General features: G+C 39.7%; 1 protein-coding gene across 1 annotated transcript in view; it reads left to right on the top strand.

Annotated features, from left to right (window-relative positions):
* Nucleotides 1–3392: 3392 nt before the first annotated feature.
* The window catches only part of si:ch211-285f17.1 (sickle tail protein), a 115760-nt gene continuing 94071 nt past the window's right edge, over nt 3393–25081 (top strand). The window contains exon 1 of the mRNA XM_035956389.2: nt 3393–3736. Within this exon, the coding sequence (XP_035812282.2) occupies nt 3667–3736 (70 nt within the window). The 5' untranslated portion in view covers nt 3393–3666. The remainder of the gene's footprint in view (nt 3737–25081) is intronic.

Here is a 25081-nt window from a genome sequence, read left to right as displayed (position 1 = left end):
TCTCGTCCTCCACTCGCCGGTGTCTCTAAGTGAAAAGCGATGTTTGGAGTTTATCACATGCGCTGACCCTGCAGCTTCTCATTCAGGTCAGGCTGCACAACTCGGTGTATTAAGTGACTGCAGTCTCAGAGCACAGGGGATTGTAGCTGTGTTAAGGCTAAAGTGAGTTGAAAGGCGGCGGTAAAGTTGTGCCTAAAAGTGCATTGTCGCTGTAAATTGTGGATTTATTCTGCTTGATTTCCTCCATACTATATTACACAGAGTACAGTTTCTCTTTTTTCTTCATGCTGTAAAACTGAGGCTACAATATGTTCCTTCTTGTACTTTGGTGTTCCCTGGCTTCAGAAAAATGTGAGATTGCATAACAGCATTACCAGAAATGACAGATAATTATCCTAAATTTACTGGTGATGGTAAATTACAAAGAGCGCTCTTGTGAATTAACCTTTTATGTCATGAATCGGGTTGTGAATTAATCATTGTCTCAATAGAAAACAATATGTATTTTACTGTGGTAGTTTTTTGATAGAGAAAGAGTTGATGTTTGTTTTGCCAGTTTGTTTGTAATCATTAAAAAAAACAAAAGGTATTTGGGTTGAACTGTACGCTTAAAAACAAGATGCAGTTAAACTTGTCTGCAAAGGGAGTGCCTACTAAACAAGGGAAGGAAATCAAAGCTCCTGGAGTCATATTAGACGGCAGGTTAAAGTGGTCCAAGTGTCCTAACTTGGTTAAAAGTCTGGCGGTTGTGAGATGTGCCAAAACTCTCACTGCAACAATGCATTCCTAAAATATTTCAAACACTACTTCTTATTCATTTGGATCACTGTCCCGTACTGTGGTCATGTGCTTCGAACAAAGACTTCACTACAATCAGTCCAGATTAGAGCGGCACGACTCGCTCTGAACCGTAACAGAACATCATCAGAGCTTATTTGGCCACTGGCGAGGAACAGAACAGTTATTACTCCGCTCTGTTTTATAGAAAGTGTTACTTTATCTTAGATCCCAAATGTTCTGGGCCACGACTTTATCACTAGGCATGTATCAAAAGAATGTTTTTCACTTTACATCTGAAAAAAATTGTACAAAACAACACATTGTGACATACAAAGAGATTGAAATATGTAATGATTTTCTCTCTCATGTACCGCAATGAAGAAATGAGGCAGTTTTTAGACACATGTTAGCACAAACCAGAACATCACCTTCTGTATTTATTTGGATTTATGTCCCATTAACACTACAGAGAAAGTGTGGCAACTTCTTGTCATAGTTGATGTGATTCTTAGTACTTTTTTCTTGTACCTTTCTCTTTTTTCTTCTATGTGTGGATTTTATCACATTGAATTTTTGTCTTATAATGTGCTATAATGTGCTGCTTTGATGTTTATTTCTGTGGATACCAGGAACAAAAGTTACTGCCTTTTATAGTGACTAATGGGGATTCAAATCAATAAGGAGCATTTGCAAAATCTATTTAAAAGCTGTTATGCTTGGAATTGGGCCTTGACAGTATATGACTAGACCCCAGATTAAAAATTCATAAAGTTGTTTTGGTTAGGAATTATTCAGACATCGTTGGTCAAAAATTCATAGCCAAAGGACAAAAAAAAGTTTAGGGGAAGCAAATTCACTTTCCTGAGATAAACAAGAATCAAAGAGAATTATATTTTTAAAAAATGTATAAAGAGTCAACAGCAGTACGCCAACACTCAGAGAAATAATGATGGCCAAAAATGTTTTTTTGCAGCGATTGCCTTAGAGGAACCAGTTCTACAAGCTTTTAGCAAGAGGTTCTTTTAGGAACCCCCCAAAGAACCATCATGAAATGGTTTCTTTAGGCACTGTAATGGGTTCTCTAAAGAACTTTAGCAAAAAGAAAAAAGGTTCTATAAGGAATAATTTTTCAAGGAAGTTCTTTGTGGTTTTATTTTCACAATAGGACTAAGTATCGGTTTTTCTTTTTATCATTTTTTTAAATTAAAATGCTTAAAAAAATTAAATGCTTAAAAAATAAGAATTTGCAGTGTTTGTTGGACTTTTTTTAAAAATCATAATACATATAATTTACTGGGTTCTGGACTGTTGGTCGGACAGAACAATATATCACAGGATGCCAGATATATAAATGTGCTTAACAACTGCTGTACTCGAGAGAAGTAGAATAGAATAATATGTAAAAGGTTAAGAATAAGACAACATAGAACTCTCACAGTGATAAAGAAAGCTGAACGTCTGAGGTTTTATACACTTCATGATTAATTAACAATGAAAATAATCATCAATTAAAGCTGTAATATTATGCTGTGAACAGCCAATATAAATACCTCCAATAAAAAACGAAGAGCCTTTAGTATTTTGAAGTACCACACGTAATACACACAGAACAGTGGTGCTTTCATGAACCAGAATGACGTCTGAAGAACCATTTAAGAACCATTGTTTGTCTGAGAGTAGTAGTCCAAGCTACTACTAGCTTCTTTTTAAAGATTTTGTCACAGAGAATCTGAATGGACAAAACTTTTATGAGACAATTTGTGGCAGAAACTGAATTTGAATTCTTTACTTTTGAATTTGTATTGAATGAATGCAAACTGTATTCCAATAAACTTGATACTAAATGTAATAGTTTGAAATTGAATCCTGTTGCTCTAAAACTGTATTTGATCCTCGTTGAAAATTGGAATACAGCTTCAATTTAATACATTCCAAAAATATACTATTCAAATTCAGTCTCTTCTGACACAGCTTTCTGCCCATAGAAGTGATTCAGCTTCATTTCTGAAACTGTAGTTTGCACCAGACTGCAAAATATTGTTCCTAGTATTTCCCTTTTTTAGTGCTTCTATTGACTGCCAGCCTGCTCGTAAATGTTGCACTTTCCTTCCATTAGGTGGCATTGCAGGCCCCCATATGCTCAGCCAAAGTTACTGGCCTAAAGGAATTACTTTTTCTGAACTAAATTACCTGTAAAGTGGGATTTTTATCTCACGAACTGCAGCGAATTAAGCAGTCAAAAGTAAAAATGTTTAGGATATTTTAAGTATTATGAGATAAGAGTTGTGTTTTTGATAGTTTAAAATGATTAAGAATGACTTATTAGTCTCAAACTTTGCTCCATGTAGGAGTTGAAACAATAGGATGCGTTCACGTAACATCTGTATATTTGCAGCTGCAGCGTCCTGCATCAACTTCATTATGACGGGGGTTATGCTGAATCTTTTTTTTCCCTGAAAGCTTTACTGTGATGATGTAACGCTGCAGACATTTAAAGGGGAAAAAAGTTTTATCTTTTTTTTTTTTTTTTTTTTGGAAATGCGGGAGGAGGGACAGAGACTCTTGCGCGCTCCAGTGTTGCTGGCGTGGAGCGTAAAGTCGTGGATCACGGAGCTGGAGGTGCAGGTGAGAGTGGACCGCTGCTCCACCGCAGTACTGGCACACAGTCAGCGCGCACAGAGTCCTGCTCCTCCTCCTCTTCTTCCTCCTCCGGTGTGGAGTCTGGAGATTTCCCCAACCGGCACATTAACGCACGGACACCACCGCGTCCAACCTGCCCCCCTCTTTCCCCCTGCGGCTCGGAAGTTACCGGATACTTTGGGAACAGCCCGGAGAGGAGCGATTTGTGTCGTGTGTCGGTAACCTGAGGAAGGTGGATATCGGAACATGTCGGGACACCGGGTGCAGTTCGCGGACCTCCCAGCCAGTGACCACAGAGGGAGCCCCAGAATTCACAGTAAGTAAAAAAAAAAAATTGCTGACCTTGAATTCACCAAAACGTGCTGGAAGTTTATCAAGTTATTCTATTGTAACATACTGTTTTACTGTTACTTTCACATAACAGAAGCAATTTTCTTCCTTTTTTTCTTTCATGCATGCAAGAATAAGCTGCCAGAATGACTTGTCAGTAAAAATTAACTCAATTAGGAAAATCCCTGCTGCTTAAATATTGCTTTCATTATGAAAGAATAGCTAACATTTCTATTGATTTATGTGATATTCTCCATACCCCCTATGACCTCTCACCTGTGACCCACTCTGCATGGCCTATCAGTGCTCAGATCTCATTCAATCCCCTTTTAATACACTCACCTGAACTGACAGTTGCACCTTCCTACCAACTTTTTCTCCTCAGGTCTCCTCACTTCTCATGCTCTGCCTCACCTTGAGGTGCATTTAGTGACAGCTCCACTGCATCCCACACATTAACGGCTACAGGGAGGGAAAAAAAGGGGTTTACACTCAGGGAGTCTGATTTTGTGCTTTTATTGCTCAAGTGGACAAGATGTGCCTCTGATTGTGCGTGAGTTGCCACAGTGTCGGCCGCCTGCTCGCCCCTCTGCTGCTGTGTGTTGCAGTGTTTGCACTAAAGCATGAGACACAGGCAGACCGAGCTCATCTCCATGGTGACAGGTTTGAGTGACAGGACACGTGAGCGAGGACGCAATGGAAAATTGCCAGTTTGCTGCAAAGCCCTCCAGAAGGGTGCATCCGTAGCACACTGTATGACAGCACATGTGCACGGTTGTGTTTGTGATGGCAGCGTTACTCGCGTTTTTGGGTCGGTTTTGTTGGGTCTGTGTTTTGTCCCAGTACGTCAGGAACATGCATGTGGACAGCGGGGTGGGAAGTGCTGATGTCGTGTGCAGGTTAAGCTCACATTGTACGCAGGGCGGATGCGTGGAAGGACACAACAGCAGCTTCAGCAGCAAACCGCACATTCTGACTCAGCCCATCCGTTTTTTTCCCCTGCTGCTGGGAGGCAGGTGACAGTGGGGTCAAGTTTCAATCTCGTCTCTCGCTGTCTCTGTGATGTACACACTCACACAACATGCCACGATCACACAAAGCAGTCTCACAAGCGTTTATGGTTCAGGCCCCAGCTGGTGAACTTGGTGGCCTGGTCTCGTTGGAAGCGTTAGCACTTATTGGATTCGCAATATCCCCCAAAAAATAGCACCTGCATAGCAGCAGAACAACAGCTCATCCATCACCCCATTCATTTTCCAACTGCTCTAACAGCTAATGATCTTGGCGTCACATGGAGGGAAAACTACAGCAGATGTGAGTTTAGCAGCTCGCATTGCTGGAGCTGAGGGAGCCCTGTTGGTTTTGTGCTGCACAGTTTACATGAGTTAAAGCAGAAATGTACATTGTTTGACATTGTTGTTGTTGCTGTGGTGTTTCTACCCTGGACTTATGCCTCCAATAAAATAACACGAAAAACATCTTTCTCTTTGATTGAGTTGGCTTTTTATCCACGGCACTCTTTTTTTTTTTTTTTTGCTTATTTAGCCTTGGAGGTAATTGCCGCTCATGATAGCAAGCAACTGCAGCAAAAAGAAGAGCGTTTCGGGTGAAAGTGTGAACAAATACTACTTGAATCTTTAGATCTGCAGAGAAGAGAGTCAGCATGTGGGCTTGCCATACCTAGTGTTTCAGGTAATGCTACATGGATGTACTAAAGTATCTGTGAAAGCATAAAAAATCACTTTGGAAAATCTGGGTTCCATTAAGTTGTTGTGCATCAAAGACAACAGACATGTTTTCAGATTTGTCCACATTAATGATAATGTGATCTTGGAGACAAGGTCAAGCAGTTGGCCCATAATTATCATGATTGTTTCAAGGACAAAACCAAACCATACTGAGGTTCACTGACTCATTTGGCTTGTCTGGATCACCTGCAAAACCGTTGCTTCTCCGGTGTTTACTGCTCTGTTTCACCATGTTTCCATCTTACTGTTCTCCATTGTCACTGTGGGAGTTTCAGAGTCACACTTTCCAAGGAAGGAGCCAGTACAGCTCTCCACTGTGAATTCCAACTAATCCGTAAAGCAATATTTAAGTGCTTAGCCAACATAAATAATCAGAACTGTCAAAATGACACAGACATGGTTTGTTTCCTTGACACAAACACACATTCCTAATGTGAGATTGGAATAATTTTCATGTAAAGTCAACAAGTTATGATTTTTGAAATCAGGATAAGTTACCCTACATGCATTGTACATTTAGCACATGTTTTAACAGAGGACTAACCTTAAAATGTTTATTGTAAGTGAATATTGTGTGCTCGGTTTACATAAATGCAGTCTTAACATACAACTGCCACAATTTTCAGTCTGTTTGCGTACTACTACTAATATTTTCTACGCTGATAAAAATCTATATGGAAATATGTGCTCGAAAGACACATCTTCAGTCTGATTTGGGTCATGAGATACACTTCATTTTTATCAGGAATATGCAAAAATGTGATGTTCATGGACTGGACTGACCTTTTAAAGTTTTGCATGCGAGGTGTTCCCAATAGACTTTAAGTAGAGTGAGCAAGCAAGTTGGGATTTACAGAGTAGAAGTAGTTGCAGATGTCGCCATGGTATGTTGTTAACACCAATGGAACCACAGGCATTCCCATTTTCATTACAGTGAAGTGTCTTTTAGATTTAAGTATCATCCTAATTAGTATTTGATCTTTTCTTTGTGTATGTGTGTGATCAACATATGCTTCACTGGATTTGGGGACTTATCTGTGCTTTGCGAAGGCCTTGACTGTTAGCTGCTCATTCAGTGAGTAAAACAGTGATATGTCTTTCATTAAGCCGGTTTACATCCTGAACAGCTGCACTCTGAGCCATAGTGTCCAACATCTCAGCTTTCCAAAAATATTTGAAGATTTTGTCAACACTTTCTAGAGAGAGATATGCAGTCTTGATTGAACAACAACGCAACACAACTTCTTTTGTGCGACACTAATTGCTATATTGTCTTTGCTGTAGCTCTAATGTGTAAAAAGCTCCGGTTTGCTTTAAATTAACACAGCAGGAGCGTAATTTAACATTATTTACCCAACAGTGTACATTAACATATTCAAATCAAAACCTTGTTGGATCTTTTAAGTTCTAATATAGTAAACCGTACAGTTATCTTCAAATATGTGATGAATTGTTATCTCATGGGTTTAAACAAATGAACCAACAAATATTAAGTCGTAACACAAAGGAGACCAGACAATGCTGCTGACTCCATCAACCCATTATTAATTAAGTTTGGATTATGTTTTTTAGCTTTGCTCTTGTCCAAAGTACATCACTGTCGTCACTTATCGCTGTTTGTTTGTCAGGACGTCCAGGACGAACAATAAACATGGCTGCATGTTATCATAGTCTTGGTCCCTTTGTGATTTTCTGGGGAATATGGCAAACGCTGTGTCGGAATGACAATCACAGAATGTGCTTCTTTACCACCTCAAGAATGCAGATGGTGTCTGTGCCAGCGTCAAGCTTTGGGAACCAGAAGGGGATGCTGTCTGTGCAGCTTACGATTCTCTGTGAAAACAAATCAAAAAGACGTGAAGGTGAGGATGAGACATGGGTTTAATTTCCTGAGACATATTTTCTATAGATACTTCACTCACGATTATTAATGTCATCTTTTAATGACTTGCTCCTGACTAAGGGGAAGGTGTGAAATGCCGTGTGCAGTCGTCTGATCGCATTTGAGAGGCACTCGCGATGATCCCTCTCGAAATAGCCAAGCCTCCTGAGATGCTAAGCAGCTGTTTTCACAGTGGATTAAAAGCACGACCCTTAAGGGATCTGAAGTCCCCTTAGAGTGTAAAACACAAAGGTTTAAGGGTACACTGTGGCCTTATCTGCCTGAGAGGAATATACTGTTGTTTTTCCAGCTTTAACTGGGGATGTCTCTCTGATAAAAGGCAGTAACCTTGAGTTGATTTTCACTTTGTTATTTGTTGCCAGCATACTTTTAAATTACCATCTGTGTGCAAAAGGTTTAGTTGCCACAATATTTTATACTTTTTTCAGCTTTTACCGAAGTCGATGTTGGCTCATTATTATTCATTGTTGTGTAATATATTCATTGTTCAGAAAAATCCATGTATAATGATGGTAAAAACAAAATATAAAGGCTTTTAGACCTTTCAGAAGGGTCTCATATATTGTTTTAACCTTCTGAACCCCAGAATCCAGTGGTGGCTTTTAAAGACATGCTATATTTTACAAAAAAAATCCTAAATGACGCCTTTTATCAATGCCCTAAACTCTAAAAACAAACAGAATTTTCAGATAATTGTTGTCGTTGAACTAATCATGTGTAATGTGGTGTTCCATTCAAAAAAATATTAAATTTTTCGCCACTTCTGGTGCGCGTGCAAACTTTCACGTGAATTGGAGCATGTTTAGGCCCTCAAAAACACCCTTCTTCCGGAGAAAAAAAAATTCTTTGCATTCCAATAGGGTCTCTGCACCATTCAGTGCTCAGACCCTAATTAAGTAAATCTAAAGCTTGAAATCATGATGTGTTATCAAAATCACTTTATTCTACATGTCTGGTTTAACTATTTAATATTTGTTTTAACTATATTCTGTAAAAGACAAAACAACTCTCCACTCCTACACACAAAAGCTTTTAGTGACTCAGCTGTGACTAAGAACCACATGACCAAAATTCTGTGATGTTTCAGCTGAACTAGGCTGAACTGCAGGCTGTTTTAACACAAGGAAGTTAGACAAGTATGGAAACAAATTAGAAATGTGATCTGTAAAATATCTATAGTATGTAGAGCCAATATTTTCCTACTATTGGTTGCTCATAAAAAAAGTTCTACATGTCAATTCAAGGTTTTCTTAAATTTTTCATAAAAAAGAAAGAAATCCAACTTTATTTTTTCCCATTTTATGATTTGTGGCAATATAACTTTGTTATAGAGCACAGAAGACATTTTTGAGTTCTCTCTGCTTCTAGTCATGGCTGTGCTGTTTCAATAGAGGTGCAAGACTTTATATCACTGTGCAAAATGAGCTCACAGTGGATAAAATGTGACAGGAGCAAAGAAAAAGGCACAGAAACTGCTTGGGGCTCGGAGGGTTAAAATATATTTGTGTGTATTTAATCTCCAGGACTCTCACATTTCATCCATTTTCTGCTGACCTTTTCATGTCTTTCCAGCTGTGTCATTCACTATATTCAGCTTTACTCAAGAAAGTGAAAGCGCTCTGCTTCTCTTTGGACTCTTCTTGAAAAAAAAAAAAAAACAAAAACACTGCATACTACTTCCTGACTTGTGACATTTTGTTCCATCATCAAGTATTTGTGAGGAAGCAGAGTTAAGATAAAGGTCATTCTTGAGAAATGAAGTCAAGAGGAGATGCTGTTTTGAAAAGAGAAAAAAAGATGAAACATTCCAGTGATTTATAGAGAAGAGTGCAACTTAATGCACAGTACATGGTATATTGTGGCTTGAATTACTCCTGCTTGAGCCATCGTGTCTAATGAATTATCTGCCCTAGTCTGACTAGTCTGGTCCTCCAGCTGTGGGATGCCAGTGCTATATGAAGAGGAACCAGATGTTTTCTTTCTTTTTTTCATTCTAGTTTGTCTAAATGAGTCCCCCTCATGAGTCCATTCCTGAAGAGGACATGATGAATTCTCTTAAACAGACCGATTTTCCAGGCCGATATTTGGCATTTTTTGGTATCACTAAATTCTTGACTGATGAAATGCTCTACTTCAGGTCTGATGGAGCCTCCTCTTGCTGTCTGTAGTCACTCTGTAGTCTCAGAAATGTCTCTCGCTGCAGAAACTGAACAAAAAACACAAGCCGTTGTCACAAACCAAGAAATTAGCTGCTCTCACTGTGGCTGAGGCTATGCTAACGGCTAGCAGCTAAGCTAAAAGGCAGCCACAAAGTACCCTGAAACAGAGTCTGGAAAACAATAGTTAATAATGCTTTAAGATATGAACTTTAGTGGGCAATAAAAGTGACAGAACAGAGAGTAATAAATAAAATGGAGAAGAACAACAGACATAACTGCAGGAGACAAACTGATCAATCTCAGTCGATCCCACATAAACAGATTGTTTAGTCACTCCTATTTTTTACATATTTATCACCCTTAATAATGAAGAAGCCTAATTATGAATGACAGCTTCTCTGCTGTCACACGCTGTTAAAACATTGCATGCAACATATACCGGTTCCAAATATTGTCAAGCGACCTTTCTGGAACACCAATATTGGTCGATCCCTAGTTTTCTCAACACAAAAAAGCAGTAGAAGCTCAGCAGCACATGATATCAGTGCAAAAGGTCAATACCTAAGATGTAAAAAATGGGGAGATAATGAAGTTCACCTGTTTCGCAGCAACAAGTGACACACTGACCTCTCATCATGAAGCACTTAAAGCTCCTCCATAGCGGCTGCAGCCTGCAGACTCCTCAGCATTGTCATTCCCGCTGCTCTCTTGTCGCCTGTGGAATCAGCTGAGTTGTAAACAAAGTGTCTGTCTTGTTTATTGCCATCTTAAGTCTGGAAGGATCTAAGGCCTGATAACACACAGATGGGAATGTATACTGTTAAAATCATGACTCCCGAAGGGTTTCCACGGCTCTCCTCGCGGTTGTCATTCATCCACTCCGAGCAGTGGTCTTGAAATATCTGCACTTGTTTATTGGTGATTAGAGACAGTCTGCTTATGTTTGTGTTCTGTCGGGATACAGGGTGTAATAACATTCACTGCATGCTCTCCCCCGAGCACTAATGATGCATGATACCAGCTCTGATGACACTGTTTTCTTTTAAAAAAAAAGGAGCAATGGGAACAAAAAATTGACTTGGACACAGATGAGTGAAGAGTCAAATAGCCTCTCCTTTGATGCCACAGCCAGGTCATGTTCAAAGGAAAATATCAAATAGGTATGACGGGAGAGAAAATGAGTCAGTGTTTGTGTGAGTAAGGCTGTGCGCTGATGCTTAATAGTAAGTGTGTGTGTCTGCGAATGTGTGTGGGGTGGTACCTGATAATTAGGCTTATCTTTAAACTGCGTGCTGACGACATCGAGTCTTTTATTTACCACCTGTGATTTTAATGACTTCACAAATCAATCAAACCATCTGGGTCGCTGCCACAGAGGTCGTCCCAGACAAACACAAGTAAATGCTTTAACAAAAGAACTCCTGTGTCTGCATTGCTTTTATTGTAATAGACAGAGCAGATGCAGCCTATTTTTCATGGTAACAGAATACTACAAAATTTGACACTTACTCACATCCTTGCAATAACACCTATAGGTCATTCCACCTCAATTCTCCAAAATGAAAAAAAAACAAACTTTCACACCGTACCATCTCATATTTGGCCGATTTCTTTTCTGTGCGTACATATGTTATTAAGTAAAGCATGTGTAAAATCTGGGGTCAAGGTAAGATTAGTTTTTAAGTTAAAAATGGCTAAAGAAGGTCATGTCGATTTTTTTTCCCCGTTTTCTTCCTGGCAGTCTGTGGAGCAATGTTCGAAGTGCCATAACGTGAGAAATAATGTAGCTAGAGTCCTGAAATTTTGTAGGCTCACTGATACATACATATGGTCTTCACTTTACCAACACCGTGTTTCTATGTGACTAACTGTTTCCTTTATAACAAGATTATAATGAATTAAAAGTGATTTTGTTAAAGCTTTTGGTACCACTTTTTGTTCAAAAACCATGACTTTTCCAGTTGGGACCACTACTGGAAAGGTTTTACTCATCATACCTGCTCAATGATTGTTCAAATATTGGTCGTAGATATAAAAAAATGTCATTTCAATAATTACGCCTCTGACGGGCAACACTTGACATTTTTAAAGCTCCTACTACTGCCGATCACAAGAAAAAATCTGATTCTTTGGGATAAAAATGAAGTTTTATAGACCAAATTTACACCATTGTATAACTGGAATGCATTGTTCAGTCAAAGCAGGGTTGTACCATTGAAGTCCATATGTACATATCAGTTAACCTACAACATTTCTGGACATTATTTCTGAAGTTATGGCACTTAAAACATGGGGCAAAAATCAACATGAACCCACCTTCTTTAGGAATTTTTAACTCAAAAACTAATATTACACATGACTCAAATACTATTCAACACTAAAAAAAATAAAAATCTGTCAAACTGAAGATGGTCAGATGTGGGGCATTTGGTGAATTGAGGCAGATAGTTTGTTATCTTAGCTTAACAGTGTCTGGAAAGAGGGCAAAAATCAAGCATGGCACATCCTGATGCAACTTGAACTCATCCTTTAAGTTGTGCAACAGCTGCCTGGATCAGTGATTGTTTTTGTTTTCATGTGTGAGTCCTGCCCATATGTTGTTTCACCATCCGAATTATACGCTGTGGGAAATACGGGTCGCTTAGACACATGATCTGAGCAAATTAAGACACCTCACAGAGATATTTCAACACAGCTGATGAATGTATAGGAGAAACCAGAAACACTGCACATACATTCCCGAACATTCTCTCAGTAACATGCTGTATTTGATGAGCCCCTCCTGATTACGTGTAATTTATGCTCTTGTAGCTTAAAAAAAAAGCCATCTGACACCACTCATTTAACATTCCAAACATTTTGCTTCAGTATCTAATTTGATAACTGAGCTCGGCGGATGGGGAAAGAATCCAGTCCCAGTCAATAACCGCAAGCCGCTCCTGTCAATGTGATGAATGGGAGGTTGAGTGCGAGGATACAAGTGGGTGTTTATAAGTGGATGGGACGCCACTGATTGGGTGTGGTCACAGTAAGGGGCTGTGGGAGGAAAGCATACATCCTAAAAAGTGCTGAGATGCTCTGTGCCGACCCTATAGCACATTTTAGCAGCTACCTTTTTCTCCCCCGAACTGATTTGAAACACCTTCAGCTGCAGTCACACCGCAATTATCCTCCTCCAGCTGGTCGCAACTTCTTCGCTTTTTGATGATAAGAGAGAATAATGAGTGGCAGTATAAGGAGCGACCTATTGCTTTATCAGCAAACTTTCTTTAAAAAAAAAAAAAAAAAAAAAAAACTTTATCAGCAACATTCCCTATGTGAGAATGAGGAATTGAATATAGACATTGCTGTGTGCAGTAAATTCTTTGGCTTCCTTTCACTTCCAGTGAGTTTTCAGGTCAAGTTGGGCTAATCCACTTTGCTCCCTTGAAAGTCTATGAAATACCAGCATGCCAATAAGTGTGGTGCTGGCATCAGCAAATGGCTGCTGATCCTTTGATCCAAACTTTAATCTGAAGACAAAAGGATTTTTTTTAAAAATTAAGTGCCTTTTCTATTATATTGAACCACCTACCACATTTAAATCCAGCCCTTTTCTATGTTATGATCAAGCTTCTGCGGTCAGATTTCTCTTCTTTTGTGGAAATGCTACCAATTAGAAATGAGAAATGAATGCAAATCTCTCGGCAGAGTTTGTTCTTTGCTATGATTGATTATTACTGAGATGATTTGTGCCGCATTGTCTAATTTCCCCCCAGCCCTTCGCGGCTTAACTCACCTTTCACTTTAGCTTATCAGAGCTCGTACAGCTGCTTTAGTGGATGGAAGATGTTTAACAATCAGGTATGATGCGCGGCCTGCCTGTTATGTGCTGTGTGGGAAGCCGAGCGGTAGGATGACTTGGCTGTCAGGAGGCACCGCAAAGGCCAGCAGTTGTGTAAGAGATTTAATGGTCGTGGCTTGGAGTCTAAACAGGGGCCAGCAATCATCAGACCTTTTGGCAAGGTTAGCGAGGTCCTTTACCCTGCTCCTCTCGGTCAATCACTCTGTTAGTCAGCCTAGATAATGCTGCGCTGCTCCCGACCTCCAGATGATCTGTGGCAGAAATTCTTTAAATAATCCTCTGTTTGGATTTGTAGTATTCATATTGCCAGTAATTTTTGAGCACAATGAATAAAACAACAGCTTGACGATACAGTATGTTTGTATGTTTTAATTTGTTAAGGAGGATGAAATACCGCTCGGACTTTGTCTGCTGTCCTTTGCTTGAACTGCTGCTTATTGTAAATATTCATACAGCATTGGGAACGGTGTTTTATTAGGCACTGTTTGACTTGTAACCGCTGCAGAACAGCTTGTAATCTTTAGTTAATGACCCACAGATGTGTGGGTGTTTTTGGGTGCATCTGTGCATGTGTGAGTATCGTACAAGAATCTGCTCACTCTTTAACATTTAGGGGGTTCAAACCTTCCTTTGGGTTCGTGTCCCTGCGCCGCCGGAGGTAACAGAAGTGTGCATTTGATGGCTGCTCTGTCAATGATAGAAACAGTCCTTTCAGTCATTCCTTGTTGCTGTGATGTGAGTCAGACCAGCTGCACATTTTGGAGTTTTGGACCACCAGGACAGAATGTATACTCAGCATTTATCTTCTTAATATGTAACCAATCGGTGTGCACTTTTCATAGTTTCTTACCTACCTCATCTGAGAAAAGGGCAAGAGCCCGTTTGTACGGCGAGTCAAGAGTCATAGCTAGTCCATGGAGAGCAGAGGACTTTAATAATGTAACTCCAGGAAACCGAAAGGTGATTTACTTGATGTTTTTTGTGTTTCTGTTTCTTGTTAGTCTGCGTTTTTTTCCCCTATGGTCCAATCTTTTTTCATTTTCTATTTTTTACACTCTATATAGTGAAATAGCTGTTACATCCCCCTCCAATGTGAAAACTACATTTGTTACTGATGCTTTATCTTTCATTTAAAGCTAGTCTCATCAGTATTTTAATTATGAAAAACATTAATCCTCACATCACACATTAAACTAGAGAGAACTATCACCCAACTCTGGAGTTTCCCTCAACAGTGTGGAACATTTTTATTGTCATTCAGCTCATTATTTTGGTTTTTACAACATTTTTGTAAATTACATGTAGCAACTGTTTGCTAAGATGTTAGCAGCAGCAACTTCATAAAGTAAGATTATGTTAAAGGTTTAAAGGTGTGTTTGCAGCTTGTGTTGCCTCTAAGTGTCCAAAACACAAGTTAATGTTGCTCTAACCTAATATATGTAATCAACATGAGCACGTTTATATATTTTTAACTGAGTCTTTTTTCCTTGATAAAGATGAAAGTAGACCTCACCATGATTAGTATGCATGTCAGTCCTTATGCATGCAACTTTTTTTTTAAAAATTACCTCAGATGTTCTACCTTTATATTAGCACTAACACTGGATGAAAATAGCTATTACCTGCACTGAAAGAGCTGTAAAGATTATGTGGCACTTGAAGAACTGACCTTGATTCTGCTTCAAAGTGAGATTTTAATGTTAAAGGGAATCAGAGGTGACCAATGACTCTTGCATAAACAGCTGTTGACTGCACCAAAATGTCTTTTATCAAGTTACTGAACTAACTATAAATTAAGGGACAGTGAAGTAGTCTTATAATACAACAACTGATGAATAAAACCATGATCTGCCCCACTCCAAGCTTTAAGGCTGCAGGCAGATTTGTGTCTTTAGTGTTATACAGTGTACTAACAGCTGCTAGTTACCATTATCAGCCACAGCTGCTAGTTATCATCGTCTCCTACACTTTTCTGCCATCAGAAAGCTTTTCCAACAGTGGGCGGTCACTGAGGTGAGGAAAAGTTAACTCAAACTTTCCACTGACCTTGGGGACCTTAAAGTCCCCCAGCCCCTGAGTCACTGGAGCCCCTCTGAAGCTGCCTCAGAACTTGACACTGAATGGTGCCCAGGAGTTTTAATATCACGGGGATTGTGTGTGCTCCTGACTGATAGAGGTTTGGGGTTAGTCTTTGAAGTTCTTTGTGCTTCTTAATGAGGATCAAACTCGGGCGGTTTTGGCCAAAGCGCTCCCCTTCCCTCCTCCCCTCTTCCACTTGGAGCAGTGGGGCAGCAGAGATTGAAGAGTCCAGTCCTACCTCACGAGAGGAGGATTTTTTTTCTTCCCTTCCATACATTTCTCTCCCTCGCCTTCCTCTTCCTCCCCCTCACTCGTTCTTTAATCAGCCTCTCTGGCACCCAGAGCGTCTCTACGTCTCGGAGTGAGTTCATCATTTCATTAAGGAGGCCTTGGCCCAGATGAATCAGGCCTCTGAAGTCTTTTCATCAGCACCTTGGGGAAGCGGGGAGGTGTGTTTTAGGGAGACCGAGTGTGACACAACACAGGAAACACACCCATGGGGGTCCGGCTCGGTCTGGACTGGACGCGAACACTGAAACATGTGTGTACACAAACCCACGGCAAGGCAAGGGGTCGGGGCAGATGTCAGTCGAGGGGTGGGGCATGACTAACCCCTGACCTTAGCTCTGAAAATGAAGGCCAATCAGGAACATGTGTGTGCCAGTGCTCAAGTTATGTTGCTTTTCCTGTTGGAAAGACACATTTGATGAATTAACTCTGGGAAACAAAGACCCACTGTAGTGTCATTACACTTTGGAGTTGTTTCGAGTCTTGGAGGATGTGAGGGACTCTTGTCAAGTGGGACCTTGCACTCGTGTCAGTCAGTGGTTGTGAGAGTGACATTTACAGAAACCCTGTCTTTTACGCCCCAAGACTGAGTGGATAAATGCCACATGTTGCGGCATGAGAATACACTCATCCTGCAGTTTATTTCAGTGTTTCCGGTAGCTTGGGCTGTCAACAGTCACTTGGAGCTATTTCTTTTTGCAGTTTATTACAATTAGCCTCAAGTCAATGCTATTTCTAGCTCGAGGACCGGACGGTTAATTCAAATTATTACCATAGAGGAAAACCATAAAACTTGGTGCTCATTATTCCTGTAGGATTTCAGCCATAACATAATGAGAAGAAGTGGAGTTAAAGGATCTGCATCTTTTGTCTTGAGACCCTTAAAGCTTCATATCTCACATGACTGCTCCCCCCTTATCTCTCCTCCAATCCTGCATCTTTACCTCCTTCATTAAAAGCCCTATTAACCATGATTCATTTCAACACACCCCACCTATTCCAAGCTTCGTATTCAGCCCCCGAATGTGCCGCTCTTTGTGTCTTCATCACTTTTGTGTCCCTTCGCGTCAGATGCTTATCTCTGTCCTGTGTTTGGCCAGGCCGAGCCCATGCTGTCGGTTCAGCAGATCTCTGCTGCTGACTGAGGCCTTGTGTATTTGTGTGGTTGTGCGTGTCTGCATGTGTGTATGCGCGTCTGCCTACCTGAATCTGTGTGTGCCATCAGAGTACTTCCTGTGACACGGATGCTGGTGTTTGCTGTCACTGCAGTTCATGTGTTGCTTTGGCTGCACTGTTGCTCATTTGATACTGAAACCTCACACAGAAACATACACACTCGTTGTCAGATATTCCTTTTCTCACAATTCCAAGCCTCAATATCTTCCAGGAAGTGGTCTAATAAATTGTCTCAGCTAATATGTCGGCTGATGTTCCATTTTTCCATACATACTGCACTGCAACTGATTTAGAAACATGGTCACATATGTGGGGATAGACCGATTATTGGTCTGGCTGATTGTTGTGGCCGATATTTGGCATTTTTCTGATTTATAGGTGTCAATGTTTTTATTGGCCGAATACTGATAAATTAAATATACAACCCATCTCTTAGGACTCTGTGGTCTCAGAAACGTATCTCAAGCAGAGACTGCAAAAAGTGAACAAGAAACACAAATTGTTGCCACAAACCAAGAAATTAGCTACTCTTATGATAGCTAAGGCTATGCTAACGGCTAGCGGTTAAGCTAGAAGGCAACCACAGATTACCCTGAAACAGAGTCTGGAAAACAATAATTAATAATGATTTAAGATATGGACCTTAGTGGACAATAATAGTAACTGAATTAGACAAACTGATTAATCTCAGTCGATCCCATATAAACAGAGGAGTGGGTCCCAAATTAATCACTAATATTTCTATTTTACTTATTCAGTTATAGTCACCCTTATTAATGAGGAAACTTGATTACGTCTGATAAGTTCTCTGGCATCACATGCTGTTAATACATTACATCCAACATATATCCGCTGCAAATATCGGTTATCGTCCTGTCTTGAGTACCAGAAGTCAGCATCGGACATGGAAAACCCATATTAGTTGATCCCTGCACCTATGCACTGTGTGTACCCAAGGTTATGCAAAATTTAGTATTTAAACATACACCCTGCTCCCTCAATTTTTCTTTCTAGCCCTTCCTGTATGTCCCCACCTCCCCTCTCCAAGTCATTTCGAGCCCTCCAGACTACATGGTCCTGTCACTTGTTTTAAACACACGATTTAGAGTTTACAACACCATTCGTATTCACGTGTCGCCTCCCATCTAAGCACTGGGCCGGATCTCCTCGCTCTGCAGTGGAGGAGGGCAGAGATGCTCAATGAGGAATGAAAGAAATTTGATGTCAGTAAAGATTTGTAGCGATCTTTGCATGGCTGGCTAGCCTAATCTGTCATTCCAGTGCAGCCATAGGTTATAAAGATTTAGAGATTAACCAAGCTTTGAAATTAATTGCTGACTTTAATAGGCCCTGTTACTTTAAGTGGTGATCTAGAATTCATTAGTAGTGGGGTCATACTTTAAATAAACTTATATAATATTTTATACAAGCCACTGTCTTGAATTATGGTTGTTTTTAACCACTGTTAAATTCCCGTGACACATTCCACATAGTACTGCTCAGTGTGATTTATACATATGATATAATTTAAATGACTGATTATAAATGTGATGTTGCGTGGAATGATATTCACCAGTGAAAGTATGCAAAATTATGGGGCCGATAATCGGTCATTTGAAAGCTGTCGGCTTGATTTAGAGACTCAAGCCATGAAAACCTCTAATGAAAATCTACTTTCTTGGCAGGCATGTTTACGCACAGACATGCACACATGCAGATATAGACACAGACGCACACAGATTATTCACAATCCCCCAGAGAGTGCTTAGACAAATGGCATTTTCACATGTTAAAGGTCACAAATGAAATAACCGTCATAAGCATAAATTTGGCTACTCTACAGCTGCGATGGTGGAGAGGGAGTCATCAGTATAAAACATTACTTACTTCAGGTTGAAAAACCTTCAGAATTATTGTGGAGGAATTTATACCTGACCACATTAAAGTTCATATCAGTCAGCGAGCAGATTCTTGAGCGGCATATTTCACACCGAACGGAGCATTTCTAACATTACATTGGGAGACATTTTCTTTGTCCTTGCCTTGAAAAGTTGCAAATTTTCACTTTGAATGAAATAAATGTTAAATAAATGGTGCAAGAATCTTTGATTAAGATGCTCACTGCTCACTAAAACAGAAGGAACCACAGAAAAATGGCAACGATAACACATTCCTTGAGATTCCATTTCTAACCTTTAAGCTTTTAGCTTCAAATGTTTGTGATGAATCTTTTTATTTATTTATTTCAGTCAGCAATTAATCTTTTTTTCTGATTATACTAGATATTTTCTGTAATTCATCAAAACAGGATAAATCTGTAAAATTACAAAGAAAAATACATAATTGTTATTTGAAAAAATGGCAAATAGGTGTAAAATCATTAGTTTTTACAGTAATAAATCATGTCATTTTATAAGAAAACATTTTAAAAGTATTCATTAATATCTGTAACGTTACAAATTTTAAAGTAATATTAGTGGACAGTTTTGGCCCTTTTTGTATGGTTAAAATATATTAATGAATAATTTTTTTTTACATTTTACTAGTAATTATCTGTAATTCAGTAAAAAAGGGAAAAGCATTTTTAAAATTAGTTAAAAACAACATATACAACAACAGTAACATTTTTTCTACTATAGAAGTGCTAAATGTTCAAACATGAACATGACACCTTACATTGGATTAACATGCATCAACACTAGACTTCTGTGCAATGATAAATATTTATTTTACTCAAGTGCATGCAGAAATTTATGTTGTATATTTGAACATTCTCGATCATATGCCTCCTTTTTTTAAAAAGGCCAAAAGCCGAGAGAAACTGAAGTTGCAGCTGCTGAAAGAAGTTCCTCCTCAATAATATATGATTCAGTGAAAGGCTCCTTTAGCTCCTCGAGCTGTTTACACGATGCTAACAACAAGATCTAACAGGTCCTCATGATGAGGATGTGTGTGTGCTTCGGTGTTGTCATTAGTGCACGCTCTCATGTGTTTCTGTTTTTGCATTCACATCTAATTTAGCTAAAGATGAGAAGCTGGGAGATAAAATTACAGAATTTTAGAAGATACCTCCTTTCTTTCCAGTGCATGGAACGACTCCAGAATTTATTTGAATGTATTAACCTTTTTCTCTTTCTGGGACTGATTTCAGTGTTTTGGCAACACGTTTGTGCCAACAGCAGCCTTTGTGTTTGACTGCTGAATCAAAAACACCTCCGAGTTGACTGTGGAAACCCCATCCCTCTAATTCCTCCACTGTAACACTAGAATATTGTTCTCACAACATGTGAATAAATTCATTGTGTTTTCCCACCACATGTGACAGGGAAGCCTCAACTATTTTTGTTCGTACTTTCCTCAAAAACAGCACATGTTGACAGTATAATTGTGGCTCTCTTTTATAAGGGCTCCGATTTCATTATAATGCATTTTTTGGATTGTGTTTGTGTGATTGCTTGTATGCAAATACTTTTTCCTCCCCACTCATGTTTTTTTGAGCTTTTAGTACAAAGTGCTATTAGTGTGCACTGTTCTCAGAAAGATGCTGCTGTTTCAGGATTTGGTAACTACTCCTCTCTGTCTATCTTTCTATCTCCCCTTCCCTCCTTTCTCTGTCTGCAGCCAGCCATTGAACAAAAAATCAATAAGCCATAAAGAGAATGGAGAAGCCTCTTATTTACATCGGTCTGCATGGAGGGGGTAGTTTGTCTCTCCCCATATCCTCTTTATACACTTCAGGCAGAAGCATTCAGTTTTCCTTCAATAACACACTTGACAGGCTGTCCAGATAAGAAGCTAAACTCTCCTAAAATGCTGAGGCGTAAAGGATATGGACGAGGCTGTGAGTTTAATGCCTCTGGGGTAAAGGGATGAAAATATAAGTTTGGATGCCTCCAAACTGTGTGGGGTTTTCTGGGCATGTGACCGCTCACATGTCGATGCCCATAGAGGGTGAGGAGCAGGACTGACTCCTAAGGCCACAGGGGGGCCCCAGAGACAGGACATAGGGAAGCCGAATTCACGATGACACAGAACTGCAGTGTTAGTGACTCTTTATTCATTGTGCTCTGCTCTGTTGTGTTGCCTCTGAACATTTTGATTCATGCAAACATTGTCATTTTTAGCATCTGTTACGATAATCCTCACATGGCTTCATGTTTCGAAGGGGTTCTGCTCATTTCTAGAGACATGACCTCACCAAAATGAAATGATATGACTTTGTTCCCCCAAAGCGTTTTCATTTTCAGAATGCATCAAAGGGAAATACACTGGTGCAATTTCTGCCAGTTTGAGCCTGTTAACTGTAAATCTTGTCAGTTTGCAGTAAAGAAAAAAAAACTTGCTCATGACAGATGATCCATTACTGTTTATTTATTACCAAAGCCACATTCTAATTGTGTGGTCCTGCAGTTGACTTGCAGCCTCTCAATATCAATACGTTTGAAGATGCTCTAATGTCTGGGATTTTACAGTTGATACAAGAATTGAAATTCATCTCAGCTTATTGCCTCTGCCAAGGAATTTAAGTTCCCTGCCAAGTTTGTCCGTCTTTTTGTTGTCGTAATAACTCAAAACTTGGAAAACGCATTTTAATAACGTTTGAAGTATTGCTATAGGAGCAGCTCTCCAATTCTTCAATCTCTCGACATTGTGAAGAGGTCTATTTTTGCTCTTTTCTCATGAGAAACTTACTGAAGCGAAACAAAGTGTATCCTTTTATTGTCCATCACCATGTGGTTCATGTTAATCAAGATTCACATGCAGACTAAACACTTCTAATGTTCCAATAAATTTAGCTCCTTCGGTTTTCTTGATTTGAATTTTCAGCACCATAATTTTTGAATTATTTGCTGCCAGACTTTGAACTCCTTACAAGCTGATTCCCACTGCAAACTAAAATGAACTAATGTGGTATGTTTTTGCCCAACTTATCTGTACTGAATGTTCCAAACGATCTTAAAACTGCAGCACTGTCCACTAAAGCTTTAGCGTGATACTCAGAAGACTTGATCATGAGGTGTTGCCAGCTTTAAAACATCCGGCCATGCTGTTTAATTAGGTTGCAGGCGAGTCAACGATATTGTAAACACCACCTCAGTCAATCTTGTTTGCTTAAGCAACAGCTGATGATAATGCTGGAGGCAGCACTTCTCCTGGCTGGGCACTCGTCTCAGTCGGCTCGTTGAATGACTGACAGGCCCTTCTGCCGTGATCAGTGCTGCATTTACGGACTTGATGCAGCAGATAATGCGACATGTTAGGTGGCTCTCCCCCGGGAGCAGCTGAGTGTTAAGACTAATTGGTCCCGACTGTCAGCGGGTCTCTTCCTTTTCTGCCTTTGAGCCACTTTGTGGAGTTGAGAGCAGTCAACAGCTACAACTACACAGGAAGGAAAGAAAGAAAGAAGCCAAAAAGAAGCACAATTTGTTGCTGTTGACCAATTTATGATACAGTGTGTGTTTCAGATCGAGGTTCAGATTCAGATGTTCATTTCATGAGTCTGTGAACTACTAAAAAGTCTCTGATGAAATATTGATTGTTTGCTCGCGTAAGAAATTGCTATTCTGAAGAGTGTGTGAGTTTTACTGTAGGAATTTGACCACGTTTGCCTGCCAGTGATACGCTTTTCTTTGTAAAAATCTACAAAATCTACCCTAGATGATGCAACAATTTTCAATAAATTGTAGCTGAAAAAATAATTGATAGTATTTCTGTCCTGATGTGTAATGTGTCATGATTGGTAACAGGAAAGCCAGAAGAAGGAGACTTAGAACCTGCTCTTAAACCTGCAGTTTTTGCACATATAGTAGCATCCCAACCTGCTGTGGTGCTGGTTGCACAATGCTCACAGTTACTGTTGTGTCTGTGTATTTGTGTTGAGCTTGTAGCGTGTCTTCAGTAACTGATTCAGCGGCTGATACTGAGCAAATGTTACAGTCAGTAATGAGTCATGATATGGTTGGGAGGGAGCTCTGAGATGGAATGTAGGAAAAGAAACAACCAGCCCCCGAGGGCTTGGAAAACATACTCAACCTTAATCCTCAGCAGAGAGGTACACAGCTCACCCATCCCCCTCCTCAATTGCCTCCCAAATCCCACAACCCCCAGTCCACCTCACGCCTACTTGGCCTTTGTGTTTAGTCTGTTGCATGACAGTTGCTGGTAACTTAAGGCTACTGTAATCAATATGTATATTAACAATGGATCAAGTGGGTGTAGATAATTACCAAAGATCCACAACTTCCTGTTGTGATTCACTCTCAGGCCTCTCATCAGCTTTGTGGTCAACCACAGCAGATTGTTACCAGAAAATTAGCTCTGATGAACCAATAGCACACCAAACAGCAGATGGACACTGTAGTGAACAAAGTGAAGTATTTCACCATAACGAAAAGAGTTGGTAGAAACCGTCCAGAGCTAAATAGAGAGTGTTAATTAAATCTATGTCTCAAACCTGACTTTACATTGCACCATCTCTGATATCTCTGTAAAGAAGTGACTCCTAGCAAGTTCACTGTATGTCATATTGTTGATGATTGCAGCTTGTTTTAGTGGCAAAAATAGTGAATGCAGATTAGAACCGGAGTTTTGTTTAATCCGTTTACATTTTTAGCCTTCATATTGTTGCTACGATGGAAAAATACTATACTATGCAAGTTATGATTGTGAACTAGAAAAAACATTTGGGGCTCAGGAATATAGAATGCATAGAATGTACTATACAAATACTGTACTGTTTTGAGGCCTCAAGTTTGGAATTTGGCCATTTTAATCTTTTGAAACCAGACCTGGCAGGCTGGGGGGTGAATCTGACTGAGAACTTCAGGACATCGCTTGTTTATACGCTCATATCGTAGCTGCATGTCAATCACAAGTTGACCTCGCCCTAAAACGTACCCTACGTTATCGTCTATTTTATTCTAACTGGGACCATAGTTTACAAATTTAACATCATGCTGTATTGAAGAAGGCTTGAAATTAGCAACTGAGACCATAAACTCAATAGGAAAATTTTGTTGAGGTAAAAAAAAAAAAAAAAAGTAAGAAGCCTGGCCATTTTTCATAGATTTCTATTCCGAGTTCTTCTTGCCCCCTGCTGGTCATTAGAAAGACTGCAGGTTAAAGGCATTTCAGCTTTTCAAATCCTGAACTATATTTTTATATACAGTCTCTGCTTAGGGAACCAAAGTAATGGCCACAAAGTCAATATAAAGCTCCCTAGAGCTTCAAACTACCCCAGGTAGTCATGCGACCCATTGTTATTATAAAAATGTTAATAATAGCAGCTTGACGCTTTAACACATTTCTCAAGTCTGTTGCTTTCTTTAAGCTTGAGTGACAGCAAGCATTCTGTACATTTGCATATATGTTGAAAAATGTGGGCAGCTTTTGCATGAATATAAAATACAACAAGCTCACGCTGTAGCTCAGTCAGTGGGGGAGTGAGTTGTTTCTAACCTATGCCCTTGGGTTTAATAATAACCGTCAGATCCAAAAGTCAGTTAATTAGAGAAATACCACAGAGGCACTCAGACAACCCTGCTGAGCCCGCTACCCTTCTTAAATATGTCAAACAGCCCCTCCCCTACACTCTTATAAGCCACGAGCAGCAATACTATAGTTTGTGGGATTTTCTGCACCGTCATATTTCCATAACCACCCATCCCAGCGTTCCACAACTTAAACTCCTCAGTCCTCAAATGCCTACTCCCTGCCTAAATTTGAAACAGTAGTTGGCTCTTTGGCATGAGATTGCACAGCTGTGGGGGGACAGTTTTGTCATTCGCTTCTTTATTGTCGGAGCCAATTTCAACTCATTAAATAATCATCTTTCACAAGTTTCTGAAGTCGGAATACTTGTGGTGGATTGTTTTCCACTTGGAGTTTGAATTACACATTAATGCCATGCCTTGATAGTATGCTGAGATTGGCGCTTGATACATAGCCGTACTTTATGATCTATCACATTGCACAAAATCACAGGCTTAATTAGGAAACTCAAATTATATCTATGCCTAAATGCTATGTTATTTAGAGCCTTTGAACCAAGTGTCCCGGCGTTTGTCTACTGTACAGACAGAACTGGCTTAAAGCCTGGGAAGCATCCAATCCACACAGAGGGCTTTCATTTACT

Source organism: Amphiprion ocellaris, chromosome 22 (genome assembly GCF_022539595.1).
Source record: "Amphiprion ocellaris isolate individual 3 ecotype Okinawa chromosome 22, ASM2253959v1, whole genome shotgun sequence".
Lineage (NCBI taxonomy): Eukaryota > Metazoa > Chordata > Actinopteri > Pomacentridae > Amphiprion > Amphiprion ocellaris.
This window is presented reverse-complemented; position numbering and strand designations above follow the sequence as displayed.